Genomic DNA, 27,426 nt, shown 5'->3' on the forward strand with positions numbered 1-27,426 from the left:
TTTTATTGGCTGAAAAGATTAACATGTATCTGCAAATTATGATACATGTATCCAAAATAAATAAAACCCACTTAGTAATAATAATCACCAATCATGCACTTTGATATTATTGCAATATTGCACACACTAAATTGAGAAGATAGAAATTACTTTTTAATACCCTTATTCCAATTCCACCCATCATTTTGTGGCTTAAAAAAATGAACGTATTCACATTTGGCATTAATATACCAGTAGTTGATGTACTTGAAACGGAGGCTGCATGCCGTAATCCTGAAAAGAGACAGAAAGCAGGAGTCATGGTAAAGGAAAAGCTTGGCAGAATGCACAGAGAACTGCACTCACTTTTGCGAAACATAAGCCAGGGTTTACCCTGAGCGTTTGATATTTTAACTTTACAATTTGTTGATTTACACAGCCAAGATTCCTAAGTGATGTTTTGGGAAATTAATTAAAAGGGATGCTCTGAATCTTTGAATCCTGAAGAATTTGTAAAACTAATGTTTACCTTGTTTTCAGTAGGTAGTCATGTAAATTTTATCCAGATGTGTAAATAATTAGTGGATTTTCTATTTTGAAAGAGGTTGGTACATTGTAAGCTAAATTTTGTTTGGAAGTAATTCCTGAGATTTTTTCCCCCAATTCCTGTGACTGTCAACGGATTGAAGGCTATTCACCCTCATACCATCAGAGTCAATGTTCTCCGATTCTAATTCCTGTGCAGAAGGGGGTAACATGATCAACTTATTTACATATAAAATCAGATAATCCGTCAGATTGCCAGTAAATAAAATGAACAGAGCAGCTGCTAAGAGCTTCCTGTATATAAATGTGCCAAAATAATGATGGATGCACATGCAGTTTGGCATAGATGAAGAAGACCCCCACTGACCTTGACCTTACAGTTTGGATGTTTATAAAAGGGAGGAGATAGGAAGCAGGCAGGAGCCAGAATAATTGTTTTCTTTAATTGTGTTTTTGATGCAGTTCCATCCAACTTCATCTAACCTCTCTTTAGATTTAGATGTTTTCTTCTTCAAACTTGCAGCCCTAATCTTCTTATCAAATTGAATTTAAACGAAACCTTAATGTTGTAAATAGCCTCTAACCAGTGCTCAGCCACTTAATGGGTTCCATACATTATTCATCATCTGCTCATAGAATTCAAGGTCTTCAAGACAAAAAAACAAGGTGATATTGTTACATTTGTATACCTATCAAGATGGTTAATCAATAACTTTGTCTCTGTATTGTATAGATTTACATGTAGATCGAAGAATAAGGAGAAGAAATGCCGTGAAGATGTGATCATTTAGTGTACTGATACATATTTACAATTAGACCTTGCCTGCTTAATGATCCTTTGGACATGTTGGAATGTTTTTCTCTTTAATAGAAAATGTCAAAATTTAAATTTATGATTTTCTCCAAAAAATACAGAGCGAAACCTAAAGTAAAACTTGACCTTTGAGTAGAATAATTGAACCAAGTAAAAAAAATGTATAATGATATGACACCTGTTTTTGTTGTTGTTGCAATGAATTTGGACTATGCAATATAGTATGAGTAATTCAGAAGCTTTTGTTAGGGATGAGTAACTCCAAATAATGCTGCTTTTTTTCTAGATATGCTAGGTATGGCATTTGTTAGTTCAACAGTTATGCACCCTTACAAAGGGAGATAATCCCCACTCCACTGGAGATAAGGGGGAGTTATCTCATGAAGAGACAAATGAGGCTTAAGTTTTGTAATGTTTTTGGTCACTGTTTTGTCAATTTTGGTATTTCCTCCTTTTTCTAGAAATTTTATTTTCTTTGATGCCTTAAATATATTACCACATATTTCCAGCTGAGTCTTTAAAACAGCTGTTAAACTGTCCTTGAGGTAATTCTCTGGTTGATCTTTTTTTCCCTACCACATATCGATGAAGAAAACCTAATCCGATTCCTCTGTTGGTATTTTCTTTGATTTTGAGTCCTTTGCCTGCATGTGACATCCTGATTAGCCTCTCAGATGAAGTCTTAGTGGATACAGACAGGACCAGACTTTATTATTCTGGTGGCCCAGTTTATATACAGGTTTCCAGGTCTCTGTCAAGGCCTTTTGAGATGCATGCCTGTCATCTTGGGAAAGTCATATGCTTGCTAGAATACATTGATCTGGTTTCCTTTTGACTTGTTGGTGATTATGCATGTAATGCAGAAACTCAAACAGGGGAAGAAAGCCTTGCAGTTGCACCCTGCAGCTTGCAAACTAAGAAAATTTATTTTAGAAAAAAAAAATCATGAAGGGGAATGTTCAAATTTGTTCAAAATTTGTTACAGATATAGCAAGGATACATGCAGATTTCTCATGCCCATGTGTTGTATTCTATAAAAAGACCAAGGTCAAGGTGAAGTGGTCCCAATTATAATGTAGGAGTTACTCTCTTTGAATTTCCTGCACAATTTTATTCGTTTTAATATACATCTACTTCAGAAATACAAGTCGTTCATAGAGAGGCTATTATGCAATAAGGATTCTTTTTAACCTATTTTCCTGTTAGCTGTCCACCTCTTAAAAAGCTGTATTCATTATCTAACAATTAACAAACACTCGAAAGCATCTTAAGATGATCAAGCTTAATATAGGGGAATCCAAGACTCCGTATTATTAATAACATGTGATTATTATTGTATACTTTCAGGAATTATCAGAAACTTTCAATTCCATGAAAAATTTTTCTTCCATTCTAATCACATGTAACAAAATGAATTTGCAGACTTGATTTTAAACAGAAATTCAACAACTGCATACAGTTATTCACATAAATTTTCAAGTACCGGTGAGTTACTTTCAAGTTTCATTCACAATGCTTGTAGAGTTGAACTTCGCCATCTCAGAAAACCATGCATGGATATAATGTCCACGTGATTTGAAAGTTTCAACCACTTATTCTTCAGTATTTTACCCTGGATGTCTCATTAAAGCCTTGGATATATTGATGCATTTTCTTAGTCCTATCAAATTCCAGTTGTTCAAAAGAGCTGTTTATTAGGAGAGGTATATAGATATTGATGGAAGTCGATTGTACATTAATGGACAGTGACAGTGCAGTATTTCTTGTGCGTAGGTTGTTATTGATATGATATATGTTAGTACAAATCTATATAGAATCGGTTGGTAATTGGAGGCTAAATTGATATATATACTGTTCTTCTCCCTCCCGAGTATAAACAATGTCCAGTGGATTCAGCCTCTCTCTAAAAACAATACCACCCACATTTCTAGTACTGATTGTAAACAAAACAAAATCAGGCATTGTTTACTGAATTATGTGGAGGGGGCACTTGTTTTTCTGAACATCAGCAAAACTCTTCTGGGAATCTGACTTCTCTATACACTGTGTGAAGAGTCTACTTCATCTTTTTTTACTTGACTCCTTCAATATTTTTCTTGTTCCCACATGAACATTATAGTGTTAGGGTGGGTTGACTTTTTATTCTAATCCATAGATACACAATATGAGTTGAGATGTAATGGTGTTATAAATGGAGTATGCTATTCTTGAGATGATTACAATACATTATAATGTTTCGGCTAATTTGTCGGTATGTATGAAATTTTCATTTGTGGTATGAATATGAGGAACCTTTATTTCATTGCTACTGCAATATATTTTACAAATAACACAGTAAACATTTTAGATCTTTTTTTTAGTTATGTTTGGAATGTGATTTATGTGTATATATTAAAAATGAAGGTCATGCAAGGGGAGGGTTTTAAGGTCATTATAAGTTTAACCTGTGTTTTTTATCTGTTATGTATGACGAGTTGCAGCAAAGAGGCATTTGGTGATTCTTTAGCATTCCTATATTCTCATTTTCATCATTTTAAGACCATTATCTTGTCATTTTGCAAACGCCCAGTTCTCACTTCAAGGCTTCGTGCACGTTATTCTCATCAACTTCTTAAATTGGAGATTAAATTGTATTTACCTTCTGCAATGTTGCTGGCTACTGTTCAGGAAAATGTTGGAAAAAGTTCAATGAAAAGTGACATTTTATCTTCTGAAGGTTCATTCCTATCTACTGTTTTATAATCATTGTCAAACAGTAACTTGAGCAGTGATTGATTTTCAAGTATGCTCTGAGGTTGATTAATATATATACTTATCATACCAATGATTACATACCTTTGGCAATTTGTTAGTAATTTGATGATAATCTACAACGTAAATAACATATTTATAGCAAGGATAACTACCTCACAAATATCATCTGAATTAATTGCTGTGATTTGAAATTGCTGTGATTTGAAATAACGCACATAGTTTAGAATGTAACCTTGAAACACATCCGTATGTAGATCATAAACTCACATTTTGACAATTCAATCTTCATGTTCTTATTTGTGAATTTTCCCAAATGCATGCCGGAAAATGTGATTAAATTAAATTAAACGGGACACACATTAATATAAGTGAAATTTTCCAAATGCATGCCAGAAAACGTGATTTTTTCTTTCAGAAAAATTAAATGGGACGCACGTTCTTTCACATTAAAGATATGTGAAATTTCCCAAATGCATGCCAGAAAATGTGAATTTTTATATCAGAAAAAAAGTAAATTAAATGCGACACACATGTTCTTTCACATTATATATTTATAGACATAAAATTACTTAAAAGGATGCCACTAGTTTAGGATGTGTCATTATACCAAAAACATGAGCAGGATATCTCATTTTACAATGTATTTACAAAAGTTTGTTGCTATAATCCCTTTGTTTATGTGAAGGGACAGTTTCCATACTGTGTTTTTGGCAGGGTTGCTGCTATAATTGTAGAGAGATTGGGATGGAGTGACCATAATGTAAATCTTCAGCCTCTCCCAGAAACATGAGAGTGTTTGGTGTGGAAATCTTTATAGTTGATCTAACATGGAGCCAACCAGATCTTGATGTAATTATAAGAAGATTTAATAATATGTGATAAGCACTCTACCAGTGCTAAAAACTAGAAGTTAAATTCTTTAAAATTTGTGAACGTGCAGATTTTCAAGTACCTCAAGAGTTGAAAAATGCATTTTTTCTGTGAGGTATTATTTTTTGTTGTGAAAAAAGTGCAGTGCTGCAGAGCTTATTATCGTGTTCTCTGCTTGTAGGTATTTACTACGTGCATGCTAGTTATTTGTCAAAACACATGAGGGAATTTTGGGTTTTTTTTTTCACAGTGATATGTTTAAAAACAGAATTTCTTTAAGAGGAGTAATAAAAAAGAATTTTTCAGCATATGGAAAATAGAATTTTATTAATCATGTTAATGGAGAATTTGGAAAAACCTGGATATATTTGAATAGTTTTTCACAAGTTGAAAACGAAGTAGCAATCTTTTCTCTCGAATGACCTTTCTTTGTAAGGTGATGAGTAACTTGAAATGAATGTCTTTTCTGTGACTGGTAATAGATTTGTCAAATTCCCCCCATTATGAGGATTCTAATGGAATGGTATTCAATTATGGGGGCTAAATTTTGTAACCTTTCATGTCATTGTGTGGACCTTATTGGTTCATACTAATGGTGGAATCAGTCTGGTAATTACCTAGACAGCATCTCAGGCCAGTTTATTGAAAATAGTAATGGCCAGCGGTATAATTGACACTTTTTTTATGGCCAACAAATAAAACTCGTAAAATATATGGGTTTTTCTCTGAATGTTATTGAAAATTTTATGATGTACTTCAGAGAGAAGGGGATATAGTAAAAATACAATTGGTTATGATATTGAACAACACAGTTCAGGTTTTCTATCAACATGATTATAAAGTGTTGACAAAGCTTATATGAATTGCAGTACACAGGAAATGTAAAGTGAATTGGTAAATTGATATCAAGGTTATAACCATTTACTTGTTTTCCTCTAGTTCTTAGTTACTGGTAACATTATGGCTTTAAAGCTATAACTGCATGTGGGTGTATAGATCTACTTCTTTTTATCATGATAGCTAGTGCTTTAAAATTCACTGATTGATTTTGGATCACATTTTCTCAAACCATGGCATCTTTAACAAACACAAAACACTGTTCGAGACTTTTTTAAAATCATCATCGAGAAATCTGTGTGTGTTTTAGTTGGTCTATTTTAAGCATCCATTATAGTAAAAATAGACCTAAGGAACTGCCCCTAATGATTCTTTTACAAAGACTTCTTTCATAAAATTCAAACAGCAGCTTCATTAACTTATTATTTCCTTGCATTTAATTATGAGGGCATGTTGGCAAAGACAAAGAATGCTTTGTATTCTTTGAATATTGCAAGAAGAATTTTTTTGCACTGACGTCCCTGCCTGGAATTTTCATTGATAAATTATGGAGGAATGCTTTGATTGGGTACAAGGTATATAGTGCACTATATCCCTACCTTACAGTAATACATGTATTTTGATGAAAGTGAATACATCTTCATACCAAGTCATTCGAATCTGAATTTGTCTTTGTGACCGAGCACAGGCAATGGTTGAGGTGAATTTTTACACATACCCTGAACAATTGCCAAACTTTATCCTAAACATGTTTCATATAATTGGACGTGCCTCAGAATAAGATATAAGGTGATGAGTTGATGTGGATTTATCTGGAATTAAGAGGTAAGGGTATATTTCTTCAGTGAAAGGCGGTCTGACATTGACTGCCCTAGCCACTTTCTGTATATCAGATTTGTTTTATTGTTTTGCCTGGCAGATGCTATTTGTCAAGAGTGCATCCTTCCTACGTCAGAAGGTGTTTCTGCAAGTTATTTTCAGAATGTGCATTTCATGACTGAAAGTGCATTGCACTATTTCGTTAGTTTCTTTTCAGTTCCTCTCTTTGAAAACCTTTTCTCCAAAATTTTTCAAAGTGCAAAATTTTGCTAGGCATTTTATTAAAGAGAGAAGAGTAATAAGTTATTTTATGGAGGTGGTCTTTCTGAACCAAAAAAGGAGAGAATAATGAAATCAGTGCTTTAATTTTGCTGTAAGAAAAAAATAACATGATCGTAGATTTGTGATACTAAGTAGAATTTAAAAAAAAAATAAAAAGGGGGGATGGAGGGGGCCCAGGGTCTTGCCTGGATTTATTTTAAATGGAGTGGTAATTGTATATTTACTACAATTGTAACAGGTCAAGGTCAAGTTGGTGGTCTTCTGAGCACGTGATCAAATGCCAGCAACAGAATCTGTTGTTTTATAGCCTCAAACGCAGATGTGTTTCCAAATTCTGTTTTATAACCTTTGATATCTTATTTTGTAGATTAAAATCGCCATATGCATGATGGGGTTTCAATGATAAGAGTTTATTTTGGGAAACATCTTAATTCATAGAAATTTATTCTAATTCTTTTGGCTTGAAAGATTCTCTTCTTCTTTCCACTTAATTGCAAGGATCTTAAATTTATATTAATTAATTAATATGCTTTTTATTTTTAGAATCCATAAAAGATTATCAGATTCTTTCAAAGAATAATTTTAATTATTTTAGCTCGTAAGGTACTATCTTTGATCCAATTTATTCCATGGATCTAAAGTTTGTAATTTTCTGACAAATTAATTAGTCTCTCCTTTGCAATATCATATTAAGGGTATCTGTCAGGAACCCCACAAAGTGCACTTCTGTTGACATTTACCAGACAGATTGCACAAGAGAGAAGATAAGATTCCTAGTGGAACTGTCTCAGACATTGTGCGGTGACAATCACCCCCGGGCTAGGAACACCAGACACTGCTAACACCTAATCTTTTATGGGTGCCATCAAGGTTTTCTGCTCCTCTTCACTGCTGCTGATAATGCAATGCAAATTGATGTCTTTTATAAGGAGTTAGGCAATAAAATTTTAGGGCAGAAATGAATTAGATATTGGTCAGAGAAGTCTGGTTATAGTGTCCTCTTGTGTTGGGGATAATGGTGGTCCTCTGTAATGATTGTCTGTTTCAACAGGTAAAATTTTTATTGTAACCCCCTTCCACCCTCATAATTTCATTGAAGGACACAGTTTGATAATTTTAGTTTTGAGAAGAATCTAAACAACATTTGTCATTGTTTCAATTATGATTTAGAGCCATGTGCAAAATTTGACTGCATGCAATTCAAGTTGGAAAAGGGTCAATCTTCTTTAGATTTGGGTACACAATAGGACAAATTATTTAGTGCATTGTGTGGTTTTCTTGATTTCTATTTTAATACCAGTCCACAAGGAATGCACACTGCTTTCTTATTGTATATACATCTGCAAACTGGCTTCTGTAACAGATTTTTATGAATAACTGACTTGTATGTTTCTGTGGTCAGGGTCTACATGAGGGTTAATACCACACACACTCTTTGTGTCACAATCTTGTATTGTAAAATATGAATGGCAGTCTCAAGGAGGGCCACTTCAAAAGAGGATGAAACCGACTGAAAATGAACACTGTTTCTATTTCCTGCAGGATATGTAATGTCTGAACATTTATTATACAGGGCTATCTTTGGTATGGGAGGTGTTTGAATGGTATTTCCTGCTGCAGATTTTTATGCTGTATTAAATTTGCCACTTTGAAGCATCAATTGAAAATTTTCCTTTCTTCTTTTTTGAAAAAATATAATTGCAAGATTTTTTCTGCACCTTTTGTTGGGAAGAGGCCAAGGTGTTTTATTCAGTTGCTGTACGAATGCAGTGCACATAAATCATAATGTAATAGAGAGGTAAATAAAATTGGCATGATCAAGGAAAAAATAGTCATTAGTATAAATAACATTAGACTCAGCATCAGACAAGGAACTCTACTGAACCTATTATTCCATTAGAGACCTATAAATCTATCGGCATTAAGGCTCCAAAGCTAAATGACTGGAGACCATAGGGACTGAATGTGGCAGACTTGAATAACTGGACTTTCCAATATTACTGGCCATTTTGCCCTATTTACCATTTATTGACCATCCATTATTGGACTTAGTCATGTGTTATGGAACCTTTGAAGTACAAATGTAATAAAGATATTATTTTTCATAATATCAGATTTCAAATTTCCAGAGAGAGCTAAATGGATCAATTCCGATGATTAACTGTAGATTTAGGTATCTTGGAGGTTATCAAATGGTTACTGTTACAAAATTTTTTAGTTTATTCTCTTCTGTCCTTGGAAAAAGCATTTTTTAAGGATTACTCAACTATCTTGCTTCAAGGATCATAGCAAGTTAATTTCATCTCAAAAGACAGTGCAGAGATCAAATATAGTCATTTCCAAATATAGTCTGCTTATATCAAGTCCAGAGTTTGAATGTCTTAAGTGTGCAAGTGAATAAACAAAGCATTAATCAATTTTCCATAAAAGGAAATAAAAAAAACAACCTCACATGATTTCAGCCCTCTTCTCTACCAAATCCATTGGGAACACACTCTGATTTCATTGCTATATTTGTGCATTGTTCAGTCATAAGTGCTACAAGAGACCTGATTTAAAATGTATCATTCTCACGTATTTAGAATTATGAAGTATTTTTACAATTCCTCTTGATCAAAATGATTGGTTATGATGTCACTACGTCCCACAAATTCAAACTTATGGAGATCAATTGCCAGAGCCTGATCAATTGCGGGCTTTAATTTCATTGGGTGTTTTAATTCCTGGTACGTGAAAAAAATCTTTATTTAGACCATTTGACGCAATAGTATTTATTTTTGATTGGGAGGCTGGGTATTTTTAACACCTCTTGAAGAACTTAAAGCATGGTTTTACTGATGCGAGTGATAACAGTTATATATGGTAATATCATTGTAAGAATCAATAATGCCGTAATGTCAAATAAGGCTTTAGCTTCAGATCCAATTATTTAACACTATAAATTAATCCCAAGACATAATCGTTAACAAATAAACAACTGAAGGCTTAAATACATTAGCAAAACTGTTATGTGGTAATTATCAGTAATTGATCATTTCTATGCATGAAAGTTTAAAATATTTATGGATTTATTGAAATCAAAATGTACGTTTTTATAGATTATGAAAATTTATTTTTTTTCGTTGATAGAGGACTGTGAGCCCCCAGATGCTCAGCTTCTCTCAGATGTTTGATCATAGTCAGACGGGGAATAATAACAACAATACGTGTAGCCATTACTCTAAAGACCAGGTATGTTCTTCCAGAATAATATTAGTTATAAAAAAACTGTTGGAAATTATACCTTGTTGTCTTGATGCATTCTTTGGTGCAGTAAATTATGAAACTCACAAAACGATGATCTTTTATTTTATTTTATATATGGTACTAGGAAATATTAACAGCATTTCATCCATTTATCCTTCAATAGCCTGTACCCTGCATTTGCAATAAAGTATTGAATGTGGTCATTTTAGTATGTTGTATATATACATATAGTATTTCTAAGGAGGTTTCACATTTCTCTCTAGTATCTTGTATTTCATTATTTGTTTGGAAGTTGTGTCAGGGTACATGTTCTTTCAATTAAAGTTAATTATTTAATCTAATTTACTGGAAAATCACTCCTCTATTTGTAACCAATCATTTTACTTTTTTATTGGAAGTCATGCATGCCATGTACTGCACCAAGTCCTGACCCGATGTTGCAACCCTAGGTATTCTCTTTGACTGGGTCAAAACACACTCCCATAGGTTCCAGTTTCTTTCCAAAACTTCTTTAAACATTCCTCTTATCAAATTTACTAGTGTCAAGTAATTGAACCAGAAAAAGTTAGAAATTGTCCAATTTACTGAAACCAGATCTTGTACCAAATGCTACCACTGTCTTTGATTGTGAAAGGGGATTTGTGTGAAGCTCAATTCTTAGACCACAAATGCTGAACCCCTCCCCAACCTTTGACAATGGCTAATCCACCCACAGAGATCTTTGTCATAAAAATTGTCAAATTATTCAGGCATAAAAATCTGTAAGGTCAAAAAGTTCATCAGTAGTCGGTTCAATCATACGAGTCCAATTAAAGCAGCATGTGTATCTTTACTGGAGGAAAAAATTGGATGCAAATTGATAGAATTTAAAGATTTTTTAATTTATAAGATTCTTTGTTTATAGTTTGCAGAATTATGCATAGAACTTTTTTTTCAATTATTTATGCCATTATATAGAAGAATTGAAATGAAAGATTAGTTTTAGTTGACAAAGATTAGAAGCACCATGTGTCTAGTACCAATTAATGTTCATATATATACCCAGATCTACTAGTTATGAATAATTGAAAAAAATGTCTTTGAAGTGAATTACAAACTTGTTTTATTTTCAAAACATGCAGTTATACCTGGTTAGTAATCAATTTCAAAATCATAATTTCTAATTAGAACATGAACAGGTACAACTAAAATACCTGTCCTCTCCACCCTGGGGCTGCAGGGGTAAAATAGTGTTGTCCGTGCTGTACAGGAAATCAATAAATTATGCTTTGATTTCTGGATTCAACTTTTGTTCATTGTAACAATTTTACCTTCAAGATAAAATTTTCTACAGGTCCTGTTATTATGTTGTTTTTTTTTTTGGTTATTTACAAATCATTTATATGTCAACCCACTGATAACTGTGATTTGTGCAGACTTGCTCTGATAAAGTAAATATTTGAAAAAAACAGTCCCAATTTAAAATCCTGAAAGTTGAGATTGATATCAGTCGAGTTTGCTTGCTTATTGAGGAAAAGTCCTGTTTACTTGGTTTTTACCTCAGGAAATACTACAATCAGAATCTTGGTAAGGATATCAGTAAATTGGTCGATTTTCAATTTTATTAAGTGCTTCCGTAAATTAATTGCTACAAATTTCTTGAATGAATTCAAAAACAAGTTGTTAGGAGCTGTAGAGTTTGTATCCTGTTGTTCAGGCTTCTGACAGTTGGCATATAGTTATTCAAGAGCGATCTTGTGCAGCAGAGAGAGATGATCGCGGCAGTATTTAAGCAAGCAGTATCGCTGAAGTGTGTTTAGTGTTTAGCTAGCGGTTGTTGCTATAGGACGTGAATTGGAAATTTTTTTATGTGATAGAATTTTGGTTCAAGTGGAATGGGTGACTAATTTTGATAAATTTGTCACACATTATTAATTAAATACATTGGTGTTATTCAAGATACATATGTGTTTGGGATCTAATATTAAAAACTTACAGGTAATTTGATATTATTTTATTATTCATTTTATAAACTTAATTTAAAAATAAGAATAGAAAAAAAAAATCAAAAATAAAAATAGAAAATTGTGGTACACTTGTTTATAAAAGTTGTTTTTGTGCTGGATAAAGGTAGCAATATGTAAAATATAATTGCTGTTCAGCAGATTAGTAAAGGTGCTAATTACTCTCCAAACTAATTAATTCACTCAAAAGGTTGGGGGTCTTTGATGTTGCAAAATGTTTTGCAAAAAGCTAAGTTTATTTAGTGACCTGTGTGATTTCTGCTCACTACTTTATTTTTTTCAAAACATTTTTGCTTTTATGAATTAATTGATGTAAAAACTCTTACTTAATAACTTAGGTATATACAGTTATTGAATAATTCACTTGCGTCATTAGACTGGTTCTGCAAGATGGTTAACTCCTTCTTAAAAAATGTTGCAAGGTATCGTGGTAGCACTTTACTGAATCACATTCATGTAAGTTTCTGGTTTGAATTTCGATATTTTTAGACGGGGAAATTAATTCGTCATGGTATTTTCTTTTTGAAAAAATTACATCCCACTCATTGAATGAAGTCATATTTAGTTTCAGGGAAATACAAGTTCAAGGAGATTTAAGAAAGAATTCTATAAATGTTGCGGTTTTACATACTTGTATCGAAACTGTGAATAGATGGAGGAATATATCAGTTTGAATATTCCGTCATTCATGGGATGTACATACTACCCCGAATAACTGAGATTCTTGGTAACAAAAGAATTTTTCTTCTCATGCACTGCAGGTTGATTGTTTTTTTTTATTAAGCTGCAGACAGTATTGACGTTTCTTATTTAGCTAGATAAGAAGACCTTGAGACTGGATGTAGTTATAAATGTGATTTATGACGTGAATGATATTGTATTGCAGGCCTTGATATTCTCTGATGGTATACTAATGGCAGGGACCATGGAGGCTTTAATTCAACATCTTGTCCCCACAGATGAATATAATCCCGATGTAAGTATTTGTAAATACATGTAATGTATACTTCCTTATATATTTACTATATGTAGATAAAATAAATGATAAATAATGGTTTACTTTGATCACAATTATTTTGATCTTAAATTCTTTTCTTTATAATGAATATTTAGAAATGTATCAATTTTTTTTTTTGTAGAAAACTTATGTGTTTGCCTTTCTGCTCAGCTCTCGTCTATTTATACGACCTCATGACCTTCTTAACGAAGTCTGCCAGGTAATTGACTAATCAAAGATGAGAATCAATTAATATTTTTATAAATGTTTAAGGAATGTGGAAGTTCAGGTGGAAGTGAAATATCTGTCATTCTGTGATAGCAGTTTATTCTTTTCTTTGACAAGGTCAATTATATATGCATTCTTAATTAACCATATAAGAGCATAAAATGTGTCCACCTTTCATATTTGTAGTTCTATGTCATGTAATATTATGGTAATTTATACAATGACCCAATTTTAAGAAATCAGAAATTACATTTCCATACATGGATAGCTTTTTGACCTGATAACTCTACATGCCCTTGTATAGAGTTTGATAAAAGTTCTTTCCCCTAAGCGAGTAAATTAACCTAGATAGAATTAGGTTTTAAAGATGATGATGTTTTTTCAGGTGTGCATCCTGCAGCAGAACCTATCAGAAGATGAACAGAGGAAAGAGAAAATGGGCAAGTTTGGCCCAAATATCATTCAGCTACTGAGTGAGTGGGCAGATATGTTCCCGTACGATTTCCGGGATGAACGGATGATGAAGAAATTAAAGGAGATCACGCAACGAATTCTGGGTATCTACCCTGAACTCCGACCTGATGTCACCAATATTACACATTCCTTGGTCAAAAAGGTTCGCATATTCTCCCCTTTCCTTTCTTCAAGAAAGTCAGTAGAAAATTTTATAGTGATGAATTAATTGTGTAACAATTCCAGTAAAATAGATTTGTCAAAATAAATATTTTAACAGCCTTTCTAACATCTGAAGAAATCATTGAAAATTCAATATTTCTTTGAAGTCTACTTATAAAAAGCTTTTGTAAACAATATTTTATCTGGAAAAAGTATCAAGTGTGCATTATTTCTATGAAGTCATGCAATATGAATGGCAATAAATTATCAAGATATTGAAGGATATGTTGCCCTTTTTATTGAAAATATTGATTGGATCAATTCATGAATGCAAATTAAATGCACTTTAATATACTCTCTCATGCATCTTAAAGTGAATAAACAGAAGCTTTATATTGATTTGGTTTCTCTTGTTTTAGCTGGCTGAATTACAGAGTTACGAAGATGATTTAGCCAAATGGAACAGCGAAGCAACTTCAAAGTCCCAAACTCAGGAAGTTCCAACAGTAAGTTTTATTATTGAGTCATTTTACTGAGTCACGAGAAATAAGGTTGTTCTTTTTTGTGTGTGCACCAAATGTAAGGTTGCCACGATATTGTAGAAACAAGTGACGGAAATCGCAAAATCGATCAATTGAAGGTTTATTGAAATTCAAACACCATCTGATAAGAAATGTTGATAACAGCAGGTGAAAAGCACAGGTGAATAAAAGTGCATGCTTGTACCTGTCGGTATATTAAATTAATGTGGCCCAGGTACAATATATCAATTTCATGTCAAGTAAAGTGTGTAATGGGTCTTTAATAGGAAATAGATGTATGGAGAAACCATTGAAAATTTATGGCTTGATAATTTTTGCAAATTTTTTTCTTTTATAGACAGATATCACTGAAATTTGCCCAAGTCCTGTCGAGTTGGCTCAACAACTCACTCACATAGAACTGGTGAGTTCAAGTCAATATGAGACTATAGTGATACTTGATATTTCCATCTCAACTTTCATAAAAAGAAAATAAACAGAAATCTTAAATTGATTCTGAATTTTAATGAGATATTTCTTTTTTCCTTATAGGAGAGGTTAAGTCACATAGGACCAGAGGAATTTGTTCAAGCCTTTTCTAAAGAGTCGAGCACAAAAGAGGTAATAATTGCTATTCCGCCTACTCAGAAAGCTATAATGTTATTAGATGGAGATTTAACAATAACACAGTGTGTTTAAATAACTAACAAACTCTCTCAAAGTTATAAAAGTTATTAAAAATTGTCATTTTGATTTTATAGCCCACCTACAAGGACATGAAGAAAACTAGTAACCTGGAAGCTTACGTACAGTGGTTCAACAGGCTCAGTTATTTTGTTACCACAGAAATTTGCTCAGTATGTATTAAAAAGAATTTTGTCTCCATATTTTCTTTGAAAATTTAAGAAAATTGACACATTAAGACTGAGCAAACTTGATAGAGAAATCTAACTGAGAGTTGTTTTATTGCAGCATTTAAAGAAAAAGAGTCGAGTCCGAATCATTGAGTATTTTGTGGATGTGGCTAAAGAATGTATAAACATGGGCAACTTCAATTCTCTCATGGCCATTATAGCTGGGATGAACATGACCTGGGTCTCACGATTAAAGAAAACGGTAAGAGGCGGAATCCAAAGCTCTTTTCATATATAAGATTTTTCTACAGTTCTTTTATTTATAAGAGTTTTTTTTGTAAAATTCAAAAGGTGCAGCTTCAATTGTTTCTTTTGATTTTTCAGTGGTCCCGGGTAAACCGAGCCAAGTTTGAGATTCTGGAACATCAGATGGACCCCACCAGTAACTTTGGGATTTACAGGTCGTGTCTCAAGGCAGCTATGTGGAGGTCTGAGAGTGCAGAGGCAGGCAGCAAAGAAGAAAAGGTAAAGTCTCTTATCAGAATATTATCTTCTGTCAAATTAGCAGGTGATAGTGAGGGAAAAATGCATTTAAAGGGAGGCAACTCTTAATAATGGCTCTAATTTTTTTTTCTTTATTTGCAGATTATCATTCCATTCTTTAGTTTGTTTGTGAAAGACTTGTATTTCCTGAATGAAGCATGTTCCAACAAACTTCCCAATGGCGATATCAACTTTGAGAAGTTCTGGCAGCTGGCAAAACAGATCTCGGACTTCATTACTTGGCAGCAATCTGAGGTAGGCCATACATATTTGATGTTGTCCTGATCAATATGCATGGTCATGCAACAAGATGTTTTTTTTCTTTTGTTCCTGGGCCATTTGTTTTTTTTTTCTCCTGAAACATTAATAACCTGTTCCTATCATTGGGATTTAGATAGACTATTCTTGGGTCTTTTATCTTCTCGATTCTGTTTGATGCCCCAGGGCTATTGTCTGTTGACTTTACACTGTAATGATAGGTTATACAATTAATTGATCAATATCTTGTGGAAAAGTACACCTTGACAAATTACAGAAAGAGATACATGTTTACCTGAAAAGGGGCATATGTAACACCTGGCGACAGGTTGATTTATGAAGACGATAGTTTAAAATACCTATTTATTTCAAGTGTCATTACTTGAAATCAAACAATACCCATTATAAAAATGTCAACTTTTGTTTGATTAAATGGTAATTGAAATGTTTATGTCTTCTTTTTCAGTGTCCATTTACAAAGAATGACAAAGTGATCAATTACCTATTAACTTCACCTGTGTTCTCAGAATCAAGTAAGTATTGAAGTTTACTCTGCTTGATATAGAAAATAAAAGTTGGAATTTGCAAATATGCAGTCATTTCTTAAATCCTTGAAAAAAAATTAATTTTCACTTTTTTTTCCCTTTACAGCTCTAGCCTTAGCATCCTTTGAATGTGAGGCCCCAGAAAAGAGTTTTGAGAAAGAGAAGCACAAACAGTTAAAGTGAGTACAGTTTTAAGTAAACTTATTCAAAACATGCACAATATGGATGTTATTTACACTTCATGAAATTCAAGTTTCATTTGTAGACATACAATATCCTGGATTACATAAAAACTGTTTTCTTTTTTTTCAGAGCTAGTGCAGTAGTATGATTGGAATTTCCATGACACTGAAACAGGGACTTAGTGCTGCATTCCAGGTCTTACAAGCCATCCCATTGGCTGATCTCGTTCACTTCCTAGTCATTCTTTGACCAATCTGCTGTCAGCATGTTTGGAAAGCCATTCCATGTTCAAGTTTAGAGACTTCAGAGCCAGTGACTATAGAATCTTACTTGTCAAGGAAAACTGATTCACTGCCAGAAAATAAAATGCAATAGAGGCATTGTGGTAGACATTTGCGTAGAGAACACTCTCTATCAGTAAATAGGGCATAAAGACTTCTGGTCTCAAGGAGGATTATGGACTAAAAGTATTATTGTGTTCCTGGGTTGTCCATATGTTTATTTATAGAAAGCTTTATCTGGTGTACTTAACATCTTCAATATCCCTTTTAAAATTTATTGACCAAAGAAGCTTTTTAGGTTATTTATTTATGGCAGAATTTTTTTCATTTACAAAACATATTTTCTTAAAAAGAACAAGTAGAATTGATTTGAAATACAATTCTACATTTACACATTATTTTTTCTGAATTTATCTCTTTACATTTATTATGAGATTTTTTTGGAGGAATCTAATGAGTGACTTTGGTATTTATTCATTAACTTCTCCCCAGGGACCATGTTTGTATTTATAAATGTACAGCATACATGTATATTGTATAAAAGGTATGCCAGATGCAAGTATTTATTGCAGGATTGTATAGAACTATTAATTAAAAATTAAAGTAATTTTTTCTAATAGAAAATGTAATTATCTTTTGGAGAAAATAGTAATCTTTTTTTCCATTCATAAATTTTCCTAAAATTGTACTTTATATATTTTTGCTTTGGATTTGAGAATCATATGTCTTTGAGAGTGTGTATGATTCCATGTCTCAGTTATTTAAGTGCTATATTTTAATATGTGCTGTCTGTATCACAGTGTATGTGATAATAAACTGTCTGACAAGGCAGAATTTGATCTCAGTCACTTCAACACATTTTCATTGCCCATTCTATCGTAAGAGACCATAATATAACATTCACAATTTCACGGGAAAAATAAAAATGACCATATTCATTCATGCTATTTGGTCCAAAGAAAAATGTTTATATTTTGAAAGGTATTTATATTTTGTAATTAAAAGTATTCTACAGTGCAATGAATGAGGATTTGTACTGGATATGATATTTGCGGTCAGTACGTCTTAGTACAATTGTATATCGATTATAAATTGTTGTTAAACAGGTGGTTTACAGAAAGTTGTATAAACTTACCTTTTGTTTGTTATTATATATATTGTTATCAAGTATTGTACATACCTGATGTAAAATGGGAGTTTTTGATCTACTTGAATCTCTCATTGAATAAATTATTGAAATGAAGTGATTTCTTTTTTGCTATCTGAGGCATTTTAGTGATTTACCCCTTATGAAGTTGACAATATGGTTTGAAAAAGGTACACTTTAATTCGGTGTACTTCTATCTTTTGAAATTAATTGGAGTTTCACAACATTCTACAAACAATGCCCTCTCAAGGCAGGGCAGAATACACAGGAGGAACTGTTTACAAATTTGATGCACCAAGAACATTCAAATGAATATTGATTTGGCTTGATTGAATTCAAACCAATTACCGAATTGTGTTGTAAAAATATAACAATTGCACCTATAAAATTAATTTATTTTCCTTGCATTATCAAAACCTTACACATCAAAACACCTGTTATGTATGTAATAACCACTAAGTTCTGAAAGAGAATTTAAATTGGCATGTCTTAAGTGAGAAAAAGAAGAATGCAAACATAAGCACTGGATGTAATTGGTGATGCATGTTCACTATTGGCATGTTCACTATTGGCATGTTCACTGTTGGTATTCATTTGTTCAACACAGACAATTTCTGTTACATGTATAAAATACAAACAATTAACATCCAAAAAGTTTGAATTCAAAGAATAAAAAGTTTGGCTTCTGCTTAAAAATAAAGGAAACTAGAACACATTATCTTCTAAGATTTAGTTGTGATTCTTCTTCAACATGGATAAATGTGAACATGATGAAAAATTTTCAAAAATTTCAAAGTTGTGCTTAACTAAAGAGATGAATTTTCAAGTCTGACAAAATCACAAGAGTGTGCAGAAGGAAAAGTTATAGGATTGTTCTTGCATATGAAAATATATATAAAATCTTGAAAGCACCTGTTGCTATGCCATACATAAAGACAAATAACTCAATATAAATTGGAGCTGAAAATTAGGTTATGCATGGACTGATGACTTCCCATGTTTTGAAAATGTGGGAAAATAAATTAAATGTCACCAATAACAGAAACTGAAACTGAATTTTATTACGATAGGTGAAAACTTCATGATGAAAGGTAGAATGCTTAAAGTTTTAACTTGAAATTGCAGTTTTCTTGACACTTTTCCCGTAAAAAAAAAAGACCAAAACCTGTGAAACTTTCATTAGTATATATATATATATTGCATAAAAAGACTATGCAAAGAAAGATAACTCTTCTATTGCACAACAGTTTTGTTCCGAAATCCTTCTGGTTGCTGTTAGTGTACAATCAGAATTTGGGAGCGCAACAAAGATCTGATTTAAATTAAATTGTGGTTTACCTTATCGTAAAATACATGTAGTTTTGTCTTTTTTGGCAAACTACATATTTTTACTTCTTTGCTTCCCCCTCTAGTTCTATAGCCATGTTGTGCTCAAAGTTTATTAGTAAATTTATATTCATTACTATTTTTCAAAAATAATTGTGGCCTATCTTAAATACTTCAATATTTCATATAATTATACATTTCCTAGATAACATTTAGTAATTTGAAACATTATAAATTAAACTACCTAAGACTTTGTTGACAAGTGTACCTATCACGAACAAAGTATGTGGACCCCCCCCCCCCCCCTCCTCTTACACCTTTCCGATTTATGTCAACGGGACTGCTCGACTTAGCGGCGATACTAATCAAAAGTAAGTCTTTTTTACGTGAACCTGTCCCGTAAACGGAATCATAGAATACCGAAAATATTTATTTATTTATTTTATTTTATTTTATTTTATTTTATTTTATTTTATTTTATTTTATTTTATTTTATTTATTTTATTTTATTTTATTTTATTTTATTTTATTTTATTTTATTTTATTTCATTTCATTTCATTTTATTTTATTTTTTTTTTTTTTTGAATTCATCATAATCATTGTCTTCTAACTTTGTGTGATTATATCGATGTGGGGCGACCCCCCCCCTTCTAAACTTTAATTTCCAATTTAAGGACATTGGCAACGTTTCTGGATTTTGTATAGAATTTTTCAAGAACTTTTGAACAGGTTTAATGGTACCAAACATGTTCAATTCTGGTCCTTTTTACCCATCAAACCAGCCTTTCTTTAAAGATTTTGACAAATCAATGTTTTTACAATTCTCAATGCATTTCCTATGTAAAATGTTGATAAAATGGTCCTATATTATTTTTAACCATAAGATTTTTCTAAAACCTATTTATTTCATAAAGTTTACACATAAAATACATTGTTGAATCTTCATTTCCTGTCACAAACATATACTTTGGCTCAAATTGCAATTATAGAAATAAAACACAGAAATACCAGCACTGTTCTTTGATTTTGAGTTACTTCCCTTAACCTTCTTTAACATCTAATTATTATTCATAATGACCAAGAGACTGGTTGTTTAATTGTTTCTATACTATAATTTACTTTATTTGAAAGGAACTGTCATTAAACATTTTTGCAAGAATTTATTATTAACTTTTAATGATGCCTCATTCACATAACCTATAGAATCGTTCTCATATGGCCTACCTAGCTATCACCACTTTCAGCATAATTATGTCACTTCTTTGCACTTCCCACCATACATGTACTTATTCTTAATTACGAACTGTCGACTGTCTGGCCCTCAGCACAATGTAAACAAACCAATCTCTACTATTCTTTTATTATTGTAGAGTTGAATATATCAGATAAAACACACACACGTGCTTTTGTTTACCTCTCAATCTGTAATGTTCACACGCTTTATTTTTTGAGAATTCCATAGATCACTCTCAATGACTATTTTTATAAATGAAAAAAACTGGGTATAAACCTTTTTTCTACGGAAACCCTGCGTTGCCAATGACCTTAAATTTGACTTTTGATCTTACCCATAGAATATAGAGCTTTGACATTTAAATTAAAAACATACAATTTTTTTTTAAATTTTCTTTTTTTTTTTCTATTATTTTATTTATTTAAAAAAAATTTAATAACTGTCTTCTAACTTTGTGTTATTTAATCGATGTCGGGCGGTCCACCTTTTTATTTAACCTGAACTTACAATTTTACAATTTACCTTTAGTACCTACTTTTGATCCCACCCCTCAACTCTTAAATCCAAACACTTTGGCGATTCAGATTTAATTAAACGTTTGAAAGCACTGATTTTCCGCCAATCCGATCACGTTATTTTCCTAGCAACACTAACGCCCGGATGCTGCTTATGAAAATGGAGGACACCGACATACGAAGTGGCGTTAAGTAGTCCAATAATATAACGGTGTTAAAAGCATCTGTGTGTTTTTTCTTAGATCCTCTTTCGGGGAAATTCTATATTCTTAGATAAACATAATTTGTTTGTGAAATCACCGTAGGAGTTTTGTACAATTCGTTACTTTGCGCCTCACAAAACGTAAACATGGCGCTGGAAAGAGCAAAGGTAAGGGTCATCGTGGTGTAAAACAACTGTAAACATCATTAATTGTATGTAAAAATATCGAACAAATTGTATTGATAGAGCCTGTTTGCAAAGAAGGTATGTAACTGAAGTTTTGCTGAAAATTTAACAACTGAAGTGCAGACAACAAAATACCAAGTAGATTATGTGAGATTATGTAGTTGAATCACATTTGTAAAATTGCCAAGAAATCTTTTAACAGAACAATTTATTTCCAAATGTCTGCAACATTGCCAACATTTCAAATGCACTTTGAAATGTTAAATAACACAGATGTGTATTAAATTGAATTACACCAGAATAACAAGTCTTTTTAAAACGTTTGACCATGAACTATGAGTGTTACAGAATTCTACCAATGAAAAGGTTCATAGATACATTATGCATAAACTCACTGCTTAAAAAATAAATGCACACATATGCTTTAACATTTACAAAACCGTCAAAAATGAACTTTTTATACATAAATATTATCATTCTTTTAACTGTTTTCAGTCTTCACCAGGCCGATTTCAAATGGTAAATTTGTAATTAATTAGTATAGACTAAGTACAGGATGTGGTTCTTATTGCATGTTACTGATTTCAAGATAAATTCAACATTTTTTGAAACTTACAGCACTTTTCCTCTCCAATTCACAGGGTTAAGGAATTTATCAGGATTTATAATCAAGTTTATTACAGAAAATTGCATGTACTTTTTTTATGAGTAATATTTATTTCATAGTTAATAGAATGGTGGAGGTACATAAAAGTTGTTCAGTTTTCCATTCAAAGTGTTATATACATGTAGTTAGTACACTTTTGCTATTTGTAATGATGCCTTGAATATTATTTTATTTATAGTATGTGGAAACTCCCATACAGAGTTGCAGCAAAACTAGGGGACTCCCTGGCTTGCCACCTCTACCAGGGCATGTGGAGGAACCATCTGATCTATATAAGGTACCTAATTTAGCGAAAAAATATTTTTTTTAACTTCTAATACATAAATGATTGGGCCAGCTTTAAAAAATAGTTTGATTGTTCTCTCCCAAACGACTGGCTAAAAATGACTCGCCTCAAAACTTTTTTAACCTTCATGAAGCAATCAAATTATTTTTTACGTAATCTGGACAACATATTTTAGAAATGGAGATTGAAAATGAAATGTTCTGAGAAAAAAATATTTTGTCACCTACCTACCAACCCAAATTTTTTATCCTTAGTCAAGAGAGGCCAAACAAACATTATTTCTGGCCTTGCTTAAACCTCAGAATTGGTTATTTCAATGTTTCAAAGAAACCTCTATGTCAATTTTTATCCTGTGGTAAAATGACAATTTTTATCCTACTCTAAAAAACAAACCTTTAAATATGTACCTGATTGCAATTGAAAAAAAAATCATGGGACTGTAAAAGATACCATTGCATTTTATGTTTTTTAAATTGTGTGTTTTTTTCTAGATTGTCTTGAAGAATAGCGAACATCCTCCGATCATGAAAGGAACATCCTGGACACTAGCCGCACCATTCAAGGAGGAAAAATTTCACAGAACACCTAGTGAATCCATAGCAAACAACTACACACCCTCGGCCAGTGATTTAAAGCTGAAAGATTTACCCAAACTGACCAGAACAAAGACGAAGTGTACTTATTTTCTTTCAATGGCTGGAAATGAGTTTTAAATGGAATTTTTAGATTTCATTATAATTTTTAAAAATCTATACTTCATTTGTTTCCATTTTCAGTAAATGCACTAAAAAGTCCCAGAACTTCAAATGGTCTGCCTGGAAGAAGCAAAACAATGGTGGACAAACACCAAATGAATGGCCACAATGGAATTGACAAGTAAGTGATAATTTCTGAATAAACCCTTATATTCCCCTATGCATTTTGAATTTATTGTATGATTTCAAAGTGGATGTTTATGACATTTAAATTCTTTTTATATAGAAATGGCTATTCCTTGAATGGGCATGAGGTCTTGCCTGATATTCAAGAGTTACCTCCTAGCCGACCCATGACCCCAAATGAACAGATGGATATCATGAGAGCAATAGAGGATGAAGTTATACAAGAAACAGGGATACCATCAGAAAGAGATGAACAGGTAGGAAAATATGTAGACTTTACATTGTCTCAATCAGAAAAAAACAAGGATAAAAATATGTATACACATTCTTTCCCTACATCTTAAACAGATTCCTTTTATTGTTTATTTTACCCCATTTAAGAGTAGTATCATTTGAATAATTCAAGGGTAAAAATGAATTATATGTGCAATCTTTGTTAATAATAATTTTTTAAAAAATCAATTGAAATGTGAGTATTTTAGAATTATTGTTTTAGTGTATTTACAGATTGTTTATAAATTTAACATTTTTTTTTGTATTTCAGAGATACTATTACTACATAGAAAAGGGGATCAAGCGATCCATGTTAGCTCCACAAGATCCAGAAGTTATGAAGAATGTGAAGAAGCTAATTCCAGAGAGACTGTGCACAAGTCTGGAGTTAAAATGGCTGAACGACGAGCTGTCAGAGGAGGTCAATGATGATTATGAGTTCAGTCTCAGGAAATGCATTGGTAAGTGGAACAAGATTCAAAACTTTAAATCTTAAGGTTCATTAGGCCCTCTGATAAGAGAGATAACTCTCACAGGTATAAATGACTATTATTCCATTATAAATTTTTTTAGCAAAAAGGTCATTTTATCAGATTTTGCTCTGCAGGTTATACTGAAGATGTGTGAAAAAATCATTAAATCTCTTTTGGAAAATCTGCATTAGAGCAAACTTTTGAATGAGACTCAGTATACAGAAGAATGAGGAAGCTTAACATTGTTGGATATAGTTATGTCATTCTCTTTACATACTTTTTCAGTGGACTACATATTGAAGGATACAAAAGAGAAGGAAAGGCTTCACATTAAATGGACTCCATTGCCTTTTCCTCAGAGGTATGTAAGAAATTGCTTGATTACAAGATATTTTATTCAAAGATGTTGCAATTAGCACTCTATGTTTAGAGTATGAACTTTGATTGTCAGATGATGAATTTATTTCATTTACAGGATAATTCGAGCTCCTGTCCCCTGGCATGAAACCTACAGAGAGAGGAAGGATTACAACACAAACCACTTATTTATCACAAATGCCATCATGCAAGAGCTACAAAATATATGGTTTGACCAGTAAGTAAACGGGACAATTACAAATGACATGCTTCATAATTTATCATTATTAGAGCACATTGGATAGTTCTGTGTATTTATGCCAAATTGATGTTTTCAAGGTTTAGTGATCTGAGGTTTGTGAACCTGAAGGAGTTGATGGAGGCTGATCTTCCCTTGTTACCATCCGAATTTGAATCCCTGGTCAAGAAACAGTGCTGGGATGCCCATGAAGTGCTTAGGAAAAAGTAAAGATATCTTCTTTAATCATAAATTGATATAGTCTTTCTATGGATATGAAAATGCAGTTTATACATCAGTCGTAAGATATCATTTTCAAAGTGCTAACAAATTTAAAAAAAATTTAATTGGATACCAACTATTCACACATAAGGGTTAAAGATAAATTTTTAGAGAGGTAACAAACATATATAATTCTATTTTCAGCTGGATTCCAACCTGTGCCAAAGTGTTCCTGGATAAGAATGAGCTTTGGCAGCACCTGGTCCCTCCCGGAGCTGATGACTCTACAGAGCTTGTGGAGGAGTTCTTTGCCTGTGTGGCTGCCCTCATGTCAATTCAGCTCCGCAGTATGGTCATTAACTCTCTCGCAGATTTCCTCTCATTCTTTGCTATCCACAAGGTTAGTCTGATATTTTGTATAAATTATATTTGATGTTTACTAATTTGAAAATTTTTTACCAACATGAATTTAACCTAAGATTGAATTTTCAAAAGGAATAAATTTGCATTGTGCTCCAATTAAGCTACTTACAAGCTTGAGTGCCCAATCAGAATGATTAAAATAGCATAATAATGCCTTTTCATTTTAAAGTACTTTTACATTTACCTGGTAGATTTTTAAATATGTTTCTGTTGTCAGGAGGGAAATGAATTTGGTGATGTGTTTGATGAGCTGCAGTATGTACAGACACAGATCATGATTATTAAACTGAGGGTGGAGGAACCCAAGATCGTGTTTGATCCACCCTTCAGGGAGATCAGGGACATCATCCTCAGATGTTTCTCAGAGATCATTGCCAGTGGAGAGGGGCTCACAAGGGTAAGTCTCTTTCTGACATACTACTTTATCTTATTCTCTTTCAGATAGATTTAACCAATGTAGTATGCAATGCATTACATGTTAACAGACAGTTGTTGATATTGAAATTTGGATTTATGATCAGAGAAAAAAGTACATGTTTAGATGTGCTCATCTTGGATCTTAAAAAAAAAATTTACAGACATACAAAAGAAGCGCTGGTTCCTTATAGTGAACAGCAGATCTACATTTCATGTATTCTCTTTTATATAGGTTGAATGTGAACTCTTCCCCGACATGAGGTCTGCAACCCCCAAACTTCTTCTCCGCAGTGTCAAGATAGATGAGAGTCTAGTGACAGATTATGTAGATAAAGCTATGGAAATCTTCAAACATAACACAGTGGGACCTCAAAAGTAGGCAAACATTTTCGTCAAAATAATGTCATTTCTGTAAAAAGTTACAAGATTTTCCAATATTTTAAATTTTGCATAAATTGACAGATATTATCAGTAATGCATGTACATGCATTTTTATAAATAAAAAAAATAATTTAGGTATCTGAACACATACAAGAAATACTCAGATCTGCTGAACAACAATGCAGACCAAGATGTGTCTGCCTTCCTTAGGGAGACTCACTCCATAGAGGCATTCAAAAAGGTAATATTACCTAAAAACTTCTGTAATCTCATGAAGTACAGTGTATATGATATGTTCTCAAATTCACTGAGCCTAACATCATTTCTTGTTCTAGTACAGAATAAAACACAGAATATAGAATAATACATAGTTGCATCATAAAGTACAAAGTACATGTATATGAAAGATAAGTAAAGGTTTGACTTATTGAGTTGGAAATCCCTTGTTTTTGATTGGTATCTCCTTATTTGTTTGCAGAAAATCAACAGTTTCCAGGACTTGAAGGATGAGATTTCCCTCCTGAGGATCACTGTTCCCCTCAGTATGTTCTGTCTGGATTGTCAGAACCTCAACCAGGACCTCTGTGCACGCGCTCAGAGACTCAAAGAGAGGCTCATCATATTTGAGGTGGACGAAAACAGGGAACTGAACAGAGGGTAGGCAACCTTTGCTAATCTGTAGTAAAATCGTAAGCTCCTTAGAATTTAGATGGTATTTTGAATGGTTAAATTATCTAGTACTAGATATGTTCACTTACCTTTTGATGATAAATATGTTTTTCATGCAGTTGCTTTTAGTATCATTTTTTTTCTCTTTCTTTGTAGTATTTGCCGTCGCTATGATGAGATGGCAGAGAAAGTCAGTGATGTGCCTGATACAACAGAGGAAATTGTGGCATTGCAGGAGTACCTCAAAACGGTGAGTAGGGCTAAAAGAACAATAAAAATCTTGGCTCATTCATATAAAAAGATTGCTTTCTCATCTTTCTTACATGCAAATTGTTCATTTAATTGAGATGTTT

At 32.6% G+C, this 27,426-nt stretch overlaps 2 protein-coding genes across 9 annotated transcripts in view; both read left to right on the plus strand.

Moving 5' to 3' along the window:
* Nucleotides 1–18,418, plus strand: part of LOC134260346 (ras-GEF domain-containing family member 1B-like) — a 40,977-nt gene extending 22,559 nt beyond the window's left edge. For all 4 annotated transcript variants that reach the window (XM_062742910.1, XM_062742909.1, XM_062742912.1 and 1 more), the window contains 14 exons: nucleotides 10,031–10,132; nucleotides 13,037–13,126; nucleotides 13,290–13,367; nucleotides 13,761–13,991; nucleotides 14,410–14,496; nucleotides 14,870–14,935; nucleotides 15,064–15,132; nucleotides 15,273–15,368; nucleotides 15,484–15,627; nucleotides 15,750–15,890; nucleotides 16,011–16,163; nucleotides 16,633–16,699; nucleotides 16,818–16,890; nucleotides 17,024–18,418. In XM_062742910.1, coding sequence (XP_062598894.1) covers nucleotides 10,031–10,132; nucleotides 13,037–13,126; nucleotides 13,290–13,367; nucleotides 13,761–13,991; nucleotides 14,410–14,496; nucleotides 14,870–14,935; nucleotides 15,064–15,132; nucleotides 15,273–15,368; nucleotides 15,484–15,627; nucleotides 15,750–15,890; nucleotides 16,011–16,163; nucleotides 16,633–16,699; nucleotides 16,818–16,890; nucleotides 17,024–17,042 — 1,416 coding nt within the window. In that variant the 3' untranslated portion in view covers nucleotides 17,043–18,418. The remainder of the gene's footprint in view (nucleotides 1–10,030; nucleotides 10,133–13,036; nucleotides 13,127–13,289; nucleotides 13,368–13,760; nucleotides 13,992–14,409; nucleotides 14,497–14,869; nucleotides 14,936–15,063; nucleotides 15,133–15,272; nucleotides 15,369–15,483; nucleotides 15,628–15,749; nucleotides 15,891–16,010; nucleotides 16,164–16,632; nucleotides 16,700–16,817; nucleotides 16,891–17,023) is intronic.
* A 3,133-nt stretch (nucleotides 18,419–21,551) lies between these two features.
* The window catches only part of LOC134260348 (dynein axonemal heavy chain 3-like), a 40,247-nt gene continuing 34,372 nt past the window's right edge, over nucleotides 21,552–27,426 (plus strand). For all 5 annotated transcript variants that reach the window (XM_062742913.1, XM_062742915.1, XM_062742914.1 and 2 more), the window contains exons 1-15: nucleotides 21,552–21,768; nucleotides 22,632–22,730; nucleotides 23,231–23,414; nucleotides 23,516–23,615; nucleotides 23,721–23,877; nucleotides 24,165–24,354; nucleotides 24,652–24,727; nucleotides 24,842–24,961; nucleotides 25,063–25,188; nucleotides 25,388–25,583; nucleotides 25,824–26,003; nucleotides 26,256–26,398; nucleotides 26,540–26,645; nucleotides 26,883–27,061; nucleotides 27,230–27,323. In XM_062742913.1, coding sequence (XP_062598897.1) covers nucleotides 21,748–21,768; nucleotides 22,632–22,730; nucleotides 23,231–23,414; nucleotides 23,516–23,615; nucleotides 23,721–23,877; nucleotides 24,165–24,354; nucleotides 24,652–24,727; nucleotides 24,842–24,961; nucleotides 25,063–25,188; nucleotides 25,388–25,583; nucleotides 25,824–26,003; nucleotides 26,256–26,398; nucleotides 26,540–26,645; nucleotides 26,883–27,061; nucleotides 27,230–27,323 — 1,971 coding nt within the window. In that variant the 5' untranslated portion in view covers nucleotides 21,552–21,747. The remainder of the gene's footprint in view (nucleotides 21,769–22,631; nucleotides 22,731–23,230; nucleotides 23,415–23,515; nucleotides 23,616–23,720; nucleotides 23,878–24,164; nucleotides 24,355–24,651; nucleotides 24,728–24,841; nucleotides 24,962–25,062; nucleotides 25,189–25,387; nucleotides 25,584–25,823; nucleotides 26,004–26,255; nucleotides 26,399–26,539; nucleotides 26,646–26,882; nucleotides 27,062–27,229; nucleotides 27,324–27,426) is intronic.

Source organism: Saccostrea cucullata, unplaced genomic scaffold (genome assembly GCF_032062105.1).
Source record: "Saccostrea cucullata isolate Sc308-1 unplaced genomic scaffold, CSIRO_AGI_Scuc_v1 ctg445, whole genome shotgun sequence".
Lineage (NCBI taxonomy): Eukaryota > Metazoa > Mollusca > Bivalvia > Ostreida > Ostreidae > Saccostrea > Saccostrea cuccullata.